Source organism: Pelecanus crispus, chromosome 3 (genome assembly GCF_030463565.1).
Source record: "Pelecanus crispus isolate bPelCri1 chromosome 3, bPelCri1.pri, whole genome shotgun sequence".
Taxonomy (NCBI): Eukaryota; Metazoa; Chordata; class Aves; order Pelecaniformes; family Pelecanidae; genus Pelecanus; species Pelecanus crispus.
In genome coordinates, this window is record NC_134645.1 from 46,232,571 (window position 1) to 46,251,413 (window position 18,843).

General features: G+C 47.3%; 1 protein-coding gene across 1 annotated transcript in view; it reads left to right on the forward strand.

The window, feature by feature from the left end:
- MDGA1 (MAM domain containing glycosylphosphatidylinositol anchor 1) overlaps window positions 1-18,843 on the forward strand; it is a 148,867-nt gene that overhangs the window by 83,028 nt on the left and 46,996 nt on the right. The window contains exons 9-10 of the mRNA XM_075708086.1: window positions 12,777-13,046; window positions 16,436-16,587. Coding sequence (XP_075564201.1) covers window positions 12,777-13,046; window positions 16,436-16,587 — 422 coding nt within the window. The remainder of the gene's footprint in view (window positions 1-12,776; window positions 13,047-16,435; window positions 16,588-18,843) is intronic.

The window sequence follows — 18,843 nt, forward strand, 5'->3', positions numbered from 1 at the left end:
CAGAAATGACAGTGCTTTTCCTAATGCAGGGAAGGATGAGAGCTGCAGGGCTGCATCTGCTTCAGCGGTGAGGCTGGTGTGCTGCTGCTTCTCTGGAAACACGGAGGCAATGTAGAGAGAAGACATGAGATTTCTGGTGGGGAAGCGAGTCCTCCATAGCTCAAGTCTATGCCCTTCTCTGAGACGGGCCTTATCAACCAGGCCTGAAGGAGTGGAACTGCCAAATCCTCTTCTGTCTCCTTGGGTGGTTAGCAGTTTTGAGAATAAGGTGTAGGGAGACGATTCTCTGTAACCAGCAATCTGCTGAAGATACATTCATGAAAATCTATGACAGTTACTGATATGATAGATAAAGCATTTTTTTCATAATTAATTAATAGAGGAGGAGTTGGACACAGGCACTTATGAAATACAGACATTTTAAATGCACGCAGGTTAACAATGTGAACGATGGAGGGGGAAGACAGGACTTTCAGATGGCAGAGATGGTGGATATTTGGCAGCTTGCTTTTTGGAGACAGTCACTATTCTGAAAGACCTCAGCCATTTCATCTGATGGACCGCCTGAACCTATCCTCATTTTTCCAACCTTTGCCCATGATTGATTTGATGTACCTTGATTCATCTGAAGATGATGATGACAATGATGAAGAGGTAACCATCCAGTGAGTGACAGCAAAAATGCTTACAGTAAAAAAAAATGTTCTTGCTTGTCCTTTCTCTATGCTATATATGTACTGATCTTGTGTTTTTCAATTGCATGCATTTCTAAAGTTCCTGTATGCACCACCCCCCTTGCTACATTAATTCTTATGGGAAAAATTGCTTTGATATCTGTTGACCTCAGCTGCTTCATCCATGAGACTGAACGTTTGCCATGAATCTTTTAGTTTAAGCATCCTTTCAGCCTCTTTCTGAACGGTTATGTTTTCATTGTCGTCATCTTCCTCAGATGAATCAAGATCAATCAAGGGTGAAGGATGGAAAAATAGGATAATGATGACAGTTAGCAGAGCAGGATATTAAACAATTGGCAGCAGAACTCCAAGGCAGCAGATAGAGAAGTGATGGAGAATGGGGTGTTGCTCTACGCTGAGTGCTTCCTCCTTGGTCCAAATTCCCTACTAGGCCTGAAGGAGAGGCTGAGGAAGATCCTGGTTTGTATGGGGAAGCTTGTCCTCTTTCCACTCTGTAGATAAATGGAGAACCACTGCATTAACTCTTCCTGGTCTAGCCTTGCCCCATCCATCCTTTTTGCCTACTGGAACAGACAAAGAATCCAAAGTAAACATATTAAGGAGTGCTGGTTAATATTTGATTATCTTAATTGCCTTGGATGGCCCTCCTTCCCCTAGCAGGCTCTTCCTGGCTTGGATTTCTCCCCTTCCATCTCTGATCCCACCACCCCATCATTAAAGCAGGTCTGATTTTTTTTAATCAACATTTCTGCTTTTGGCTACTGTGCCTCTTGCTTTGCCTGCCTGTTTGGAAAGCAGCTGTGGAGGGATCATCTGGTGCTCCCAATTTAGTTTTCAAACTGAAAACAGAAGGTGAGGTAATGCTGTAGCCCAGCTGTGAGCAGAAGGCTCTGACCACCTGTGGCCCTGACAATCATTGCACTTCTAAAGCAGGGACTCTTCTCCATTTTGACAGGATTGCAGTTCTTAGAGGCACTTTCTCGTGCAGCCTCCCTGCTCTTAACTTTCAGTTGTTTTATTAAAAGTGTCTAAACATATGGAGGCAATTGAATTGCTCAGGCAGCTGGTGATGAAATAGGAGCCTGTTGCAATTGGATTGTGCTCAAGCACATGGAAGACAGGGAGGTGATTTGAGACAGCCAGCACGGATTCACCAAGGACAAGTCCTGCCTGACCAACCTAGTGGCCTTCTATGAAGGAGCGACTGCATCAGTGGACAAGGGAAAAGCAATGGATGTCATCTATTTGGACTTCTGTAAAGCCTTTGACACAGTCCCCCACAACATCCTTCTCTCTAAATTGCAGAGATGGATTTGATGGGTGGACTGTTCAGTGGATAAAGAATTGGTTGGATGGTCGCATCCAGAGGGTTGTGGTCAATGGCTTGATGTCCACATGGAGACTGGTGACAAGTGGAGCCCCTCAGGGGTCCATACTGGGACCAGTGCTGTTTAACATCTTCATCAATGACATAGTGGGATTGAGTGCACCCTCAGCAAGTTTGCAGATGACACCAAGCTGAGTGGCACGGTTGACACGCCAGAAGGACAAGATGTCATCCAAAGCGACCTGGACAAGCTGGAGAGGCTTGTCAACAAGGGCAAGTGCAAGGTCCTGCACCTGGGACGGGGCAACCCTACATATCAATACAGGCTGGGGGATGAAGGGATTGAGAGCAGCTCTGCAGAGAAGGACTTGGGGGTACTGATGGATGAAAAGCTGGACATGAGCTGGCAATGTGCGCTTGCAGCCCAGAAAGCCAACCGCATCCTGGGCTGCATTAAAAGCAGCGTAGCCAGCAGGTCGAGGGAGGTGATTCTGCCCCTCTACTCTGCTATGGTGAGACCTCACCTGGAGCACTGCGTCCAGCTCTGGGGCCCTCAGCACAAGAAGGACATGGACCTGTTGGAGCAGGTCCAGAGGAGGGCCACCAAAATGATCCGAGGGCTGGAGCACCTCTCCTATGAGGCCAGGCTGAGAGAGTTGGGGTTGTTCAGCCTGGAGAAGAGAAGGCTGTGGGGAGACCTGATTGCGACCTTCCAATACTTAAAGGGGGCCTACAGGAAGGATGGGGGCAATCTTTTTAGCAAGGCCTGTTGTGACAGGACAAGGAGCAATGGATTTAAACTAAAGGACGATAGATTCAGACTAGCTGTAAGGAAGACATATTTTACAGTGAGGGTGGTCAAGCACTGGAACAGGTTTCCCAGACAGGTAGTGGAGGCCCCATCCCTAGAAACATCGAAGGTCAGGTTGGACGGGGCTCTGAGCAACCTGATCTAGTTGAAGATGTCCCTGCAGGGGTGTTGGGCTAGATGATCTCTAAAGGTCCCTTCCAACCCAAAGCATTCTATGATTCTTCTATGATTGCTGCTTGGAGTCAGCAGTCACCTCTGCCTGGTAGCTCCTCTGGTTGTGGGTGAGATCCTCCATAGGAGACGAGGGGAAACTCAGTCAATTCCTTGTAGGTGGCAGCTGCATACTCTGGACATGAGCCCTAGCAGTGGCACTAATTGGATGCTGTCTGGAGGCCAAAGATTTATCACTATATTTGCTATGGGGAACGTGCAGGCTGATGTCTGTTTTCCTTTCCAGGGTAGCTCCGTTGCGGTATGCAGTAGCTCAAACACAGGAGGTGTCTCCTGCCCAAGAGCAGGACGTGCTGCCCAAGTTTCAGATGCATGTTATGACTCGGCTTACTGATGAACTCATTAAACAAGGCACTGAGAGTTCATGGAGAGGTTCATATAGAGGGATGGCACTGGCCACCTCTGCCCAGGTGTTGCACAGCATTTACTTTGGTCTGCATTCATCCCACCTAGCAGAGATGTGAGGGCTAGGATCACCTGAGGCTCCCTGTGCAGGCACAGGACAGAGGGAGGTGATGCCAGCTAGGGATTCCTACCATCTGAATTGTCCTCTGGAGATGTCCCTCTCACTCAATGGCTTTGGAGGGAGGTGACATTCCTAACTTGGGTGCCTCAGTGAAGACCCTGAAGTTAGATGGGATAAATTTTGGTTTTAAAGTCCTCTTCCAGCTAGCTCCAGGTTTGCTGTCAAACCTGGGGGAATGATCAATTCTTTCTCAGTTGTTCCAAATCCTTCTTGGGAATGTGGAGGGCCTATCCTAGGACGATGAACATCACAGATTGGCTGTTTTCCCTCTATTTTCCCTTCTTTACACTGTGGATGGGAGCACAGGGAATGCATTCTGCTGTGATGAGCCAAGCAGCTGTTTCTGCTCACAAGGTTGCAAATGGTACCTGTTGATCTCTGGCCCATTATAGGCCCCTGTGCCCTGCTTGTCTCTGCCAGGCACATGAGGAGAGTCAGAGCTGTAGATTCAGGTTTCTTTTTTATTTTCTCCTTTCCCAAACTTTTTGCATGTGATTCCTCTGGCATTTAAAACTCTAGGACAGTGTTTCTGCCCAGAGAACACAAAATCTAGATAGGAAATAAAGTTCTGCTTCTGCCACTGAAGAGCAGAGGAAGGAGAGAAAGGGGAATTGTAAAGATATATATACATACACACACGCACTATAAAATGTCAACATCATCTTGCCAAGGACTTTGGGAGAAGAGAAGAAGACTAAGAATTCTCTCCTTCTAGTATCTGTTGAGGTTGGGGGCTACTGGGGATAGGACAGAGTTGATTACTGGGACATAAAAACACCTATGCAGTAGGCTTAAACTGCAGCAAGGGAATTGGGTTAGATGGTAAGAAAAACTAGTGATAAACTCTGAAGTAAGAGGAAAGATGCGGATTCTCTGTTTCTGAAGAAAAATCTCATTCGGTTCTTTTTTGTGGGTTGCTTTCCCCGCCCTTAGTTTGCACTGGCAATGAGTTGCTTTATTCCCAGAACTACCCAGCTGACTAGCTCACCTATGAATTATTGAGTAGTAAGATAACTGGTTCTCTGCCAAAAGTTAATGCATATGGGATGCTTTTGGGGAAAGAGTATCATTGGCTGACTGTTAGTGAATGTTTGGATCTAAACTATTTATATGCTATTGGGAGTGGTGTGTCACTGCCAGCCCAATTTGTTAAACAGAAGCATGTAATAATAGATGCATGGGTATGTGCTGACATCTCGCTATCTTCTAGAAGACAGAGGCACAACCTGAGCAGAGAGTTGGTGGTCTGACACTGCTACACATGGAGGGCTCCCCTCTTGTGGGTATCATAGAATCACAGAATTGTTTAGGTTGGAAAAGACCTTTAAGATCATCCAGTCCAACCATTAACCTAACATTACCAAGTCCACACTAAACCAGTTAAGGGTAGACTAGACTAAACCATGTCCCAGAGTGCCACGTCTACTCATTTTTTGAACACTTCCAGGGATGGTGACTCCACCACCTCTCTGGGCAGCCTGTTCCAATGCTTGACTACCCTTTCCGTAAAGAAATTCTTCCTAATATCCAACCTAAACCTCCCCTGGCACAGCTTGAGCCCATTTCCTTTCATCCTATCGCTAACTACTTGGGAGAAGAGACTAACACCCACCTCACTACAACCTCCTTTCAGGTAGTTGTAGAGAGCAATAAGGTCTCCCCTCAGCCTCCTCTTCTCCAGGCTAAACAACCCCAGTTCCCTCAGCCGCTCCTCATAAGGCCTGTGCTCCAGACCCTTCACCAGCCTTGTTGCCCTTCTCTGGACACGCTCCAGCACCTCAATGTCTTTCTTGTATTGAGGGGCCCAAAACTGGACACAGTATTCCAGGTGCGGCCTCACCAGCGCCAAGTACAGGGGGACAGTCACCTCCCTGCTCCTGCTGGCCACACTATTCCTGATACAAGCCAGGATGCTGTTGGCCTTCTTGGCCACCTGGGCACACTGCTGGCTCATGTTCAGCTGGCTGTCTACCAACACCCCCAAGTCCTTTTCCACCGGGCAGCTTTCCAGCCACTCTTCCCCAAGCCTGTAATGTTGCATGGGGTTGTTGTGTCCGAAGTGCAGGACCCGGCACTTGGCCTTGTTAAACCTCATACAGTTGGCCTCAGTCCATCGATCCAGCCTGTCCAGGTCCCTCTGCAGGGCCATCCTACCCTCCAGCAGATCGACACTCCCACCCAGCTTGGTGTCATCTGCAAACTTACTGAGGGTGCACTCAATCCCCTCGTCCAGATCGTTGATAAAGATATTAAACAATGTTGGTCACAAAACAGAGCTCTGAGGAACACCACTCATGACTGGCCGCCAACTGGACTTAACTCCATTCACCACTACTCTCTGGGCTCAGCCACCCAACCAGTTTTTTACCTAGCAAAGACTATGCCCGTCCAAGCCATGAGCTGCCAGCTTCCCAAGGAGAATGTTATGGGAGACTGTGTCAAAGGCTTTGCTAAAGTCCAGGTAAATGACGTGCACAGCCTTTCCTTCATCCACCAGGCGGGTCACCAGGTCATAAAAGGAGATCAAATCCCAGACGTACCCTAGCTGTCATCCTGCTATAACTAGCAAAATCAGCTGTGAGTTAGAGCCAATATTTTCATGTTAGTCTGTGGCAAAAAAAAAAAAAAAAAAAAAAAAAAATCTAGATTTTGGTTATGCCATTAGTGTAGCAGTAATTGAAGGTATGAGCTCTGAAATGCCCACTCTCTCACCCTCTTTATTTCTCTAGTGCATAACTTTGCTAATTGGGCAGTATGTGGGGGGTGGGAGGTTTATCAGCATACGTTTCACATACAAATATGTATGTGTCTTCTGTACATACACCATCTTTTCACACTTATCTTTTTCAATTAGGGGAGCATACTGTTTTGAAAACAGGCACTTGAAGGTAAGTGAAGTATGGGAATGAGGTGGCTTTACACTGCAGGAGAATAGTTGTCTTTGTAGTGTCTTGTTAGTGTTAATTAATTGGGCAGTGAGTCTGAGTGGAGTTCCAGCATGTCTGGGACAGATCTTTTTTGAGGAGGCATATCTAGGAGGCAGAAGGTCTGGAAATTCCCACCCAGGATGGACTTTCTTCAAAGCACTCTGTAAAGTGAGCCAGGGGTGTCATGTATTAATCAGCACAGCTCGTCCTGCAGAAGAGGAAATCCTTTAGTAAATTCCTCTTTATTAAAACAAGGTGAAGACTGGTTGAGCTAATTGGCTTGGAAAGTTCAGAGAAGAGGAAAGCAGAAAAGCTGGTAGTGAATACATTTCATTTGCTCTTCTTTTAAAAGCAGTCAGCTAGCACTGAACTAAGCCTTCTCTGCTCTGAGCCCTGCTTCTCTGGTCCCTCCACCCACTTGTCTAGCAGAAAATGTACTCAAACAAATTTGTTTCTTTTGAAATAACAATACTTGCAACTTGGCTTTCAAGCATTTTGCAAAAAAAAATACACATTTTATCTCTTTATACATGAGGAGTCTGAAGTGCAAAGGCAAAAGGCATAGAAGATGAAAGAAAGAGATTCTAGCTTTTAGCTGAAATAGGTTGAGCAAGCCTTCCTCCATCTCCCCTCTTCTAGCTACTCGATTATATCATCGCTTAGGAACAGGCAGATGAGATTGGGCTTGTAAATCTTAGTTGGATATTTGTTTCCACACAGAAAACTACTGGTGCCTAACAACATGCATTCTTGGGGTGTGGGGTGTGGTTGCTGTTGCAGGGAACAGAATTGCTCAGCTGAGATTTCCCAGCCTTGTGACAATAAAAGAGCTTCCTGCTTGCTCAGGTAGAGAGCTCTGATCTCTCCTGGAGCTGAAACCATGGAGTTTTCTACCTGCTGTGAAAGCAGGGGTGTTGTATCTTTGATGCCTGTGACATCTTTATTACCCTGGATTATGGGACCAGGGGCTGGATAAGGAAGGCACCCTTTGCTGGGATTGCTTTGGTTGTTTAGAGAAGATTAGGGAAGACTGCATCCCATATGACTGCAGAAGGGTACCTATCAGAATTTAAATGGATGCTGGATGGGGTCATATAGGTCTTATAAGGCCCTAATAGCAGCCCGTGCTGATTTGCTTTCCAGAGAGAGAAATTACTGCCTGGTGTCATTACCCACTGTGGATAACGAAACACAGCTAATAATTGTAACTAACCACGAAGTGCGGTCTTTCATACCAGGTTATCTGTGTGTCCTTTGCAATGTTAATCCAGCAAGTGAGTGGTCAATTAGCTCTCATACGTGGGATAAGGTGAAGACTACAAGCAGGAGTCCCACTGGTGCTGTGATTGCATGGCTAAGCTTGGAGGGAGTCATTCAGCAGAGTGGGATGAGAGCTGCTGAAAACATAGCTGCTTTCTAATCTAGCAAGGCTTGCTATTTTCATCACTTGCGTTATGTGTTGCACTTTCTAGATTTAAATAAAAATATAAATGATGACTGACTCTGGAGGGTAGAGGGTGTTTTTCACAGTGGAGGAAGCCTGGGCTAAGGACTGAAGCGTGGGTCAGGATACAGGACTCCTGCACTGCTTCTGTCTGATGCTGCCAGTTTGTGTGACCTCGGGCAGCTTGTCTTTCTGCCTGTGCCTCTTTTTCAACCTGGACATTGCTGCACCATGGTGCTCTTTGCAGCAGAGGAAGCGTTGCAGAAAGTGAATCCCTTTATTTTACAAGAAAAATGGGAGTGCAGCAGCCCATGGCAGCTGCATAGACCAGCAGTATAATGCGGGCAGCTGACCGTCTACAAAGACGACTGTTGTCAGCTGCTGGTCAGGGTAGCTACAGGGGGGAAAGGGCTGCCTATGAGTCAGAAAGCAGGTTATGAGTGAGTTCCTCAGCTCTGACAGCCCTTTCAAAATGAGCCATCATTTGGGAATTGACCAGGATATGCCATTCACAGTCCTCAGGCTATGGTGGGAAAGCAGATTTTGCATGTATCTTGCGTAGTAGCGTTGCACTGTGGTGTCTAGGATTTTCGACCTCAATTCTTGCTTGAGCTCTTAATGCGAGGTCTGTTCACTCAGTGTTCCCCTGTTCTGCAGATGCTGGTTTGTGTTTATGCTTGTCACTGACTTCTGTGCATTAGTCCACTCCAATATGAGCCTTTCTTTGTCTTTCATCCATATCTGATTGAACAGCCTCGTGACAACATCCCCATTTTTTAAAGTGAAAAAAAAATTTTTTTTCTCTTAAAATTTTTTTCTGCATTTACCCCACAAGTGAAAAAATTTCCATAGTGCATCACTGCCACCCTGAGATGCTCTGACTTTGTTGTTGGTGAAAACAGCATCTCTGCCTTCTGGAGGCATCTGAATTTGATGGGAACCTGCAGCAATCAGACAGCATTGCAGAAGATTGCTGAGTACCCCTCCTTGAGCTCTGCCAGAGCAGGACAGCACAGTAACAGTGCAAGGAGACTGTGGTCTCTCCTGCAAGCACTTTGTAAGGAAGAACACTCCTCCCTTCCTCAAGGCTAAAATAAAAACAGACTCAAAACAAATACTTACAGACTTGACCACAGCTCAACAACCAGTGCACTTCTCACTCATCTAGCAAGATGAGCATTTCAGTCCTGGTTATTTCCAGTGAAACCAAGAAAATAAGAGGTTATTGGGGCACAAAGCAACTGCCCTTGATACTTCACATTTCTCTGTTGTGCTTCCCTTGCTCTTACCCTTCATCATCATGAACAGTGTGCTAGCTTAGCCACCCTTCAGTGCAGAGCATCTGCTCTGGCTCACAGCAAGGGAGCTGCCTACAGCCCGACTTCACTTTAGGGTGCCTGGCACGCTGGAGTAGGTTGCCTGTGTTCGGCTGATTTGATTTGCTCCTAACGAGCAGGTGAGTGATTATGTTTTCTCTTGCTGCACAATAATTCTGCTGCGAAGGCAGGCTGCCCTGCCTTGTGTTTCACAGCAGCCGCATCTAACAAGGTTGTTGGAGGAGTCTTGCTCCTTCTACGTTGCCTAGAACGGTAATGTGCTGCCCTCTTCACCCCTTTCGTCACTCCTCTTGCTAGTTAGCTCTTCTAGACTTAAGCTGTGTGCCAGAGCAAACAGTAATCGTCTATATTTGTTTGCTGTGTTTCTTACCAGGGGATCCCTGAAGCCCTGTATATGCAGAGAGGTTTTTTACCTCCCTCTTGAAGCGTAGCAACCTGCTACGGCTTAACAGAGCACTTCAGCTGCATGCACTGGAGTTCAGGGGAGACACTGAAAGGCATTTGAGGAGCCTCTGGACAAGGACCCTCCTTTGGAACTGGGTTAAAACTGGGACTGATACCCAAGCTCCCCAAAGAGCACTATGGCAGCTTAGAGAGCCAGAATAGCCAGATACCGCTGTACTGAGCAGAACAGCTCCCTTACAGCCAGCAGGGGTGCTGCTTCTCTGTGGGTATTACAGGCACCTGGAAAATCATTATCATTTCCTCCAGCTCCCTAAAGGTGTCTGTGCAGGAGTTGTGTTGGAGGTCTCTGCTCTGAGACAGTCACCATCTCAGGTGTACCGGAGCTGTTCAGTTCCCAGTTATGGGGAGTAGGGGCACCGGCTCATTTAAACAATCTTTCTTTTGCATTTATACCAGGGATGAGAAAAGGCTGTGTTGTTATCTGCTACGATTTGCAGTCTGAATCCTTGCCTTGGTGGTTGTCTCCCTTTTGTGTGTAAACTACTTGAACAAGTATGGGTCCTCAGTAGGCGTTGGAGGCCAGAGCTGATGTCTGGCTCTGTAATTGCTGTTGACCTTTCTTTGCTTTCATATCCATTGGCAGCCTTCAGCAACAGCTGCCCCTTGCCACAGTACTGCATGCATCCTTTGCAGTGATGGGATGACCTGCTTCAGCACTCTCTCCAGAAAACCCAGGGGCTCCAGCACTACCTGCAGAGTTAATGCTCATTGGGTGTTTCTTAGTGCTAGAGACGGGAGAAAATGTAATCAATTTTCACTGTATAGGCACTTTCAGACATTCCCTTCACAAGGTGATAACACAGGCCCAGAGCCTGTCCCAGTGCAAATCAAGTAAATCCCATTTCCCGGCTGAAGAAGATTAAATATCTTTGGCATCCTTGGTTGCCCTGCTGTTCCTGTGACCTAAGGAAGCATCTGGATTGTCCCAGCTCTGCTCCTCCTCTGTGACCCTTTAGCGGCCCCAGATGCTCCCTCTGTGAGTCTCAGGGGGCACTTTCCTTGCAGCGTGTGTCCTTGCAGGGAGCACTTTGTCCAATTTCAGACCTTTTCTCTTCCTCTGTCCCAGCTCCATACACAAGCGCCGCTCAGTGCCATAAGAGAAGCTGCTCTCCCACCCATCTCTCTCCTCCTCATGAGATAGATTGCTTTGAGTACATCTGGAGCTGCTGTGCCATTTTTTTAAGCCTTTCTTTCTCTTTTCTCTCCCCTTTTTCTCCCACCAGCTTCAATTAAGGAGCAGATGTGACCAAGAAATGGGATAGCAGCTAGGGATGGAGATGACACATTCATGGCACTAGGTCTAATCAAACAACTTCTCACATTATTCTCACCGTGAGGTGAGAGGCATGTGAGCCAAAGGCAAGTCAGCGCTTGGAGCACCCACAGAGACACATTGCTAGCAAAGTCATCTGTAATGAGCTGACCATGCCACTCGGCACGGCAACGTGAGCTCAGTCAAGGGCTGCTTTTAATCCACTTAAGTGCAGCAAAGGGCCCAGAGGCTGAGAGTTGAGAACAGGTACCTAGAAAACAATCAGCCACTGTCAAACAAGGGCTGCCAGGTGGAGGGGATGCTTGTACGCTGCGTACCCACAGATGCATCTGTGTCCCTGGGAGAGGGGACACTGTGCATGCACCACCTTCATCTGCAGTGAAGATGGAGATGTCACTAGTGTTACAGAGCTGTAGGTGGGTCTTGCTGGGGTCAGGCTATGGGAGGGGAAAGACTGGTGTGCTAGAGCCCTCTAGGCACGCTGTGTTCAGGGCAGCAGGGATGCTGTGTCACCCATGGCTCCTGGTGGAGCTGTGTCTGTGGCACTGCAGATGCTGTGTGTTGCAGGTTTTTGAGCCTGGCTGTGCTTGGCAGCTCTGTGGACTTTTAGAAGAGGCAGGTACTTTGTAGATCTGTAGTGCACAGAAGTTGTCTGTGGAAGAACAGGTGCTTTGAACCTGGAGGTGAGTTGTGATTGTGCTGGAGCTGCTATAAATCTGTTCTTCCTCTTTTACATTCAGGCTAACAGCTGTTTTGTGTTCAGGAAGCCTTTCTCATTTTAGAGGGAGAGCTTCTGGTTATTCCCCTGCTGTAGTGTTTTAATTAAGAGTTTATTGCAAGTAAAACATGTCCATCAGACAGCTGTGGAGATTCAAGTCCTCTGCCATTGCATTACATAAGGGGTAACGCAAGCAATACCAGTCCAGATTTTCTCCTTGCTCTGAGTCAACCATGCCCAAATCATGAGGTTCCTGTATATTTTTACAGGTGCTAAAGAACAAGACTTAGTAGCCTCCTTTTCCTAAGGAGGTAGCCACACATCACCATTCTCACACTGCTGGCAGAGAAGCTGACATGCAGAGATGTGACTCACCTCCCAGCATCGGGGAATTGTTGCCAGAGATAAAAATAGGACCCAGAGTCCCTGTAGCCAGTCCCTGATGTGTTGTATTGATGTATTTGGGAGAGGCCTTCTAACACCCCTTCAGGTCTGTGCTCTGTGGGGACAGCCAGTGCGTATCCCTTTATCTGAACACAGTATCTCCGATAACCCTGTCAGATGTTGACCAGAACAACACAAATGTAACTGCTTGGGAGCATACCTGCCTGCTCAGGGAGTGCAGTTTATGCTGAGTATGAGGACTATGGTTATCCTGATTAGGATCTGAAGATTGAATCCCAGCTGTGGTGCTCAGCTGCTTGAGTTGCACTTCTCACATGAAAGAGCAGGGCTTGGTAACTCCTCCAAGCAGTGCCTGACTGTGGGATGAGTGCTTGCTAAAGGCCAAGGCCACTCCTACCTAATAAATGTGAGGGAGGTGGCCCCAGCCCAGTCAGAAAGGTATGTCAGATGACTATTGCTGCTTTTTGGATGAAGCCTGGTTCCTGCTAGAAAATAAATATCCTCTTGGACATCATAGGTGCCTGTCTCCTCAGAGGCACCACTGGGGTGACTGTGCTGAATGAGACGGCTGCTCCCTGACAGCCTCCCCGTCTGTTGCTCTGTTCGGTCTCCAGTCCCCCCCGTGGTGGAGCCGGCCTTCCAGGACGTGCGCCAGGGCATGGGGCGCAGCGTCACCCTGCGCTGCGCCATGCTGAAGGGCAGCCCCATGAAGGTGGCCACCTCCGTCTGGCGCTTCAACGGGACCCTTCTGGCGCAGCCCCTGGCAGAGCAGCAGGACTACTCAGAGCTGAAGGTGGACAGCGTGAGCCGGGAGACCAGCGGTAGCTATGAGTGCAGCATTTCCAACGATGTGGGGGTCTCCACCTGCCTCTTCCAGGTGTCTGGTAAGTCACAGAGCGCACATTGGAGCAAGCTGTTGGATGGGGTCATGGAGGTGGGAAGCTTGCTCCCAATAAACTGGTGCCAGTATGAGCAATCTCTACTACCTTCTGTGCACAGCGCTGTGTTCAAAAGGGATGACTTTCCATAAGCCAACAGGGAGATCGGCCTCCATCATTCAGGCGGTCCTCCAAGTCCAGGATGGACCTGGGGCAGTTAGTGGCAGCCACTGGTACATTTTAGCAATGTTTGACCACTCGTCTGAAAGATACAGGACTTAAACTTGAGGCTGCCATCAGCTTTCAATCTTGGACAACCTGTATCGTAGATAAGTATTGACCAAGGGGGAGTGAAAGGCTCTACATCCCCCTCAGCAGCCTCCAAAATCATATAATATCCCCTTTAAAAACAAACAAACAAAAAAAACCTGTATTATATATTCCTGTACCTTCCCTGTGTCCCCTGGCTGTCTTTGTGTAGTGATGCCTGCTAGGACAAACATGAGCTGGGAATGGATACTAGTACTCAGTGGATTTGCTGCTCACAGTTTTCTGTGAATCCAGCAAGCACCATAACAGCAGGACTCCTCTCCAGCACCTGCAACTGCAAAGAGGGATGGCAGAGTTATAGCATCTAAAACCACACATCTGACCTAGCCTCTCCAGCTGATCATTAAATCTGCTTTTCCCATGACCCCAGAATTGACTTGGGCACCGGTTTCTAGACAAGCTCCCCGATGAAGTTGCCTTAATAAGCAGTAAATTCAGCCAAAATACTGGGTTTTCAGTCCAGGGTCAGTTTATAATATTTTTCAAGTTAGGGCTGAACAAATGAGAATAAATAACATCCAGAGAGGCCTGATTTTGAAGCAGATCTTTCCCAGGGTCCCAGCTTAGGTATGCTGTAACTCTGAGATGCTCTCAGAAATGGGGAAGCCCAAACCACTTCTACTGTTTGGACCTCTTTTCAGGACCTTGCTCCCACCCCTTGAGATCTCCTGGAATTTGTCTGGCAGTGGATTTTGCTTGAGAGCTCTGGCCCTCTCCACCCTTTCTTCATATGCTTGCAACTGTCACGTCACTAACTAAATGATGGCAAACCATATCCCACTATGAGCCACCGTGGCAAACTTTGTCCCTAGCAAGCTTGGGAATGCTCCCAGGATCCAAATTTCTTGCTGGAAGTAGCAGCAAATACATATTGCCACCCAGTGTGCCATACTGTGCCCCACAAGATAAAATCCCCTCAGCAGAAAGCAGCGTCCATCCCTAGAGTGCACGCATCAGGAAAGCAACAAGCATTTTTTTTTTCCTGCATCCCTTCTCTGTTTCCAAGGCATTGATATCTGATGGTGGCTTTCCAGCTCCAGACGTCTCTGCCTGTGTCCTGGACAGCTACAAATCAATTAGACCTTCTGAGCCTATAGAGCAACCTAAAAAATAATCCAGTGGCTAGACTGCTGTGCTTGGGCTCAGGACCACTGGAATTTTAATTCCCATCTGCCACAGCCTTCCTGAGTCAGCGGGGGGAATGGCATAGTCTCTTTGTGTTTCTGTTTCTCCTCTATGAAAGAAGGACCATAAACCTTCCTATCTGACAGGGAGGTGGTGACTCATTTGTGACTGTGAGGCATTCAGATATACTGGAAACAGAGTACATAAACCAACCTAGGATGGGATTAGTTTCTTCTGTGGATGGGAGATTAGCTTTCTGAGATGTTCTGGAAAGATAGTGAGACATCCAACCCACTCCCCTTGAGCACTTGCTCAGGGCAGCCCATACTGGTCACCACCTGCTCTCCTACTAGCTACAAGCACAGAAAAGCCCCCAAAGATGGAGTCAATAACCTTCAGCTCTTCCCATCAACTGTAAGCAAAAGACAAAACTTTCCAGCAATGGTAAAAGTTTCCAGGAAGGAAGTTCCAAAAGTATCTTGATGTGCTGCATTTCTATTAGAAGGCCTTTTTTTTTTTTTTTAAGTTTCCGAGTTTCCGTTTCCATCTTGGAGTCAATTAATAAGGAATTAATATCATGCAAGATGATGATTATCATCAGTTCTGATTTTATTTCGGAATCTATTATGAAGCTTGACTTCCACAGTCAATACAAGTTGAATAAGCAGCAATTAGTCTCTGAGGTGGTTCTGAACTTCTTGCTTGTGCAAAAATTCAAGTCAATAAAAATAATAAGAAAAAAAGAACTTGGAAATAAACATCAATATTATCCATCTGAGTTCATAAAAAATAAACATTGAATCCTTTCGAGCCTAATTATAACCACACAGAATGGCAGGGCCTGTGATTCAAGTGGAAAGGTGCAGCAGACTGCCTGGGGACATGGCATTTATGTCTGTTCTGCTCTCCAGCATCCCTTGCTGCCCAGGCATCTTTCTGGTCTGTGCAGATCCAGACTGGACCTGAACCCAGAAAGGAGAGTTTTGGTTCAGGCCCAGCTCCTGCCTGGCCCAGGACAGGACCTGCCAAGAACTGAAGTGCACAGGGTGAAATGAAGGTAATTTCAAATAGGGCAAAACCAGTTGTGGGTAAGACCTCAAGTTGCTTCTGGGCCCTGTGCATTAGTCCACCAACTGCTGGGCTGCATGGCAGTAGCCTTCAAATCATGTTTGTTAGCAGTTCAGGACAGCAGCGGCTGGGGAAATGATGGGAAATCTCTTCTTCTCCGAACTATCCAGTTTCTCTCTGGCACATTGTTTCTCCTGTGTTTCCCTTCCTCCTGCTGCCCTCGCTTTTTAAGGGGAGACGTGGGTGTAGAAAAAACATCTCCACCCCTGCAAAAGCTCCCAGTGTTTTTCCCTGGCTGAGGTCACCATCCCTTTTGCCGTTGAGTTGACTGTCGTGTTACAAAGAGGCTGGAGCACTGTGTTGCCAAGGCAGGGGAGATGCAGAAGGAGCAAGGTCTCCTTTTTAATGCCATGATCCCTGTGTGATAAGTAACACTTTTCCTATGACCTACTGGCCAAATGATCTTTCCTCAGGGTTTGTTAGCAGGAGACTCTGTAAAGCAGCAGATGAAACAGGAGAAATGCCAGTTTAAAGCTGCTACTTCAATCTAAACTACAAGAGAGAAAAGATTAGAGCTGGTTCCAGCTGGAGAACTGAAGTTGTTCCCACCTTCTCTGGTGTCAGTCATGCCCCACTGGTGTTGCAGGGCTGCTAACCCTCCCAGTGGTTTAGGCTGTGAAAGCAGTAGTGATTCACAGAAAATGATGGCATGTCAGTGCAACACCAGCCACAATAGTAAAGGTGTCCGTCATGTCAAAGGCAAATGGATGAGCTGGGCAAGTGGAGCTGTTTCACCACATCTCTTTGTAATTTATGTTCCCCTTGATCCCACTCTTTTACTTTCCTCCCTCTTTTTTTTTCCCCCCCTCCAGCAAAAGCTTACAGCCCAGAGTTTTACTATGACACTCCCAACCCCACCCTGAGCCAGAAGCAATCCAAGAATTACTCTTACGTCTTGCAGTGGACACAGAAGGAGCCTGAAGCTGTGGATCCCATCCTCAAGTACCGCCTGGAAGTCCGGCAGGTAAGGTCTGCTCTGCTGGAGCCTCAGCGCGTGCCCTTGGGAAGAGGACCTCTCAGGAGGCAGTTACATCAATGTCTCCTAGCTGATTAAGAGCCGAAGGTGATGAAATTGCCAGACCATGATGGTCGTGCATCTTCCCCATCAAATGGAAGAGACAGGCCAAGTGCACAGCTTGGCATCTGTTTTTACGTTTGGTGTTGGGTATGATCAAGGGCTTTCAAAGCCCTGCTGCCTTCCATTGGACTGTTCATGCTCAGTGTTTTGAATAGGGTTTTAATGTGAGCAAAACCCCACAGTCATTAGTAGGTATTGTAGATTTTATAGGCCAAAGACTCAAGCGAGTGGAATTCCACCCTCCTTGCTCGTATGAAATAAAGGGAATAAGCTGAAGAGCTCTCCAGGCAGGAACTGCAGGAAAAAGTCATCAGCTGTTTGTGTTGCAGAAGGGCTTTCATACTGTCACAGTAATGAAGCTATTTGGACTGTATAAACTCTGCAGGGGAAGAGAAGTAGGTTCCAAGGTTTCTGAGTCTGAAGAGAGATCATACTGGGCGGGGAGGAAGAACTGGGAAATCTGAAGAGATCACTGGTTGTGGAAGGTTAGGGAAAAGAGTCTGGTGTTTTCAAAGAGCACATTTACCTAGCAGGATTGCCAGGTACTTTCATCCACGCTCAGCAAAGCGCTGCGTTCAACATCTTTTTAAAATGGGGACACTTAAAATTGGTGTTTGTTGCCATTCAGTGGTAGCTTGCAAGCAAATGCATTTTGCAAGGAAAAGTTTGTTTACTGTAGATAGAAAACAAAATAATTAAAAAGATTCAAATGTCTCTTTCCTCTAGTACTGCACAGTAGGCTCCAGTTTTATGTCTCCATTTGATTGTGAGCTCTCTGGGGTGGGACAGCCTTTGTTTGTTACTCAAACCACGCGGAGCACATTGTCAGTGCTTAATAATAATACAGGACACAGGGGAACCTCTAATAATGAAGGCAGTTTGTCATAGTACCCCTTCCCTCTTAGCCAAGTTTTGCTATTATCAGCACTGCAAATCAATGAACTAATTTGTGATTTTTATCCTTCTCCAGTGATGCTGAGGTTTTTTTCCTTTTGCACAGTGCCTGAAAGTAATCTTGGATCTGTTCCGCATTGAGCTCTTACTGAAAGGGATCAAGAAAAGAGAAAATCACATTTTGGCTTTAAGTTATGACATGAAGGAGGCTGAGTGCCCATGCAAATTTAACACACCCCTCCCCCCCGTTTTGTTCATACCTCATCGGTTACTGCTGTTAATGTTTCTCTTGCAGCATCACTACACAGTTGTGACTGTTGAGTGGTATGTTTTAGAGGAGTGTTATAGCATGGCCCTTCTGTAGCCCAGTCTCATGTATGGGTAGGCTCTTAGAAATGGCTACAGGTGTCATCATAGTGGCCTGGGTCTGAATAAGGGAGGGCAGAGCGAGGAGAAAGCAGGAGAGATTTGTCCCCACTTGGGTCAAGTACAAGCAGGAAACACTCTGGAAAAGGCTTTCGTGGTACTGCCTCCTCCAGCAAAGACACTCACATTTCATGGTGAGGTCTCCACCTCCATGTGCCATACTGAGGTCTCACTGAGCATTTTTCATTTCCTTGTCCCAGAGGATCACATCTCTTCTTGTCTCCAACTTGCCGCTTCCCAGAGCTGCCTCTGTGCTCCAGTCTTGCCTCCCTGGCATTTGCCCCGCGATGTCTCACTTGGGCTCCAAGCAGCCTTGTGACAGCTCCTGACCTGTCACGCCTTCCCTTGCGCTGTCACCCTCTTCCACGTCCCGCAGGCTTTGCTGCTTTGTTGCACCTTCTTCTCCATGCTGGGGCGCCTGGGCTAAGCTTTGTGTCCTGCTGTTCCATCACTGGACCGCAGAACATGGTGACATTACTGAATATAACTGTGAAAAGCTCAAAAGCTTAAAAGCATTGCTGACTGGAGAGCTCTTAAGAAAGGGGATTTGTCTGCCTGAATGAGGAGCTGCTGTTTTTCTGTGTGCCCTCCTCACTGGATACGCTGCCTTCCAGGCACTAGCTATGGTGGCACAAAAATCCTCCTAGAGAGCTAGGACTGAAGTGGAATATTCTCCTCCGATAAAATGGGCCTTACACGTGGCTAGTCATGACTGATTTATTGCCAGCATCAAGCTGATGAAAGCTTACCCAGCCAGCCAGCCCACCTTCTCCTCCAGCCCTGGGAGCTCCCGAGCCTCTGTGGTCGGTGGCAGGTGCTCTT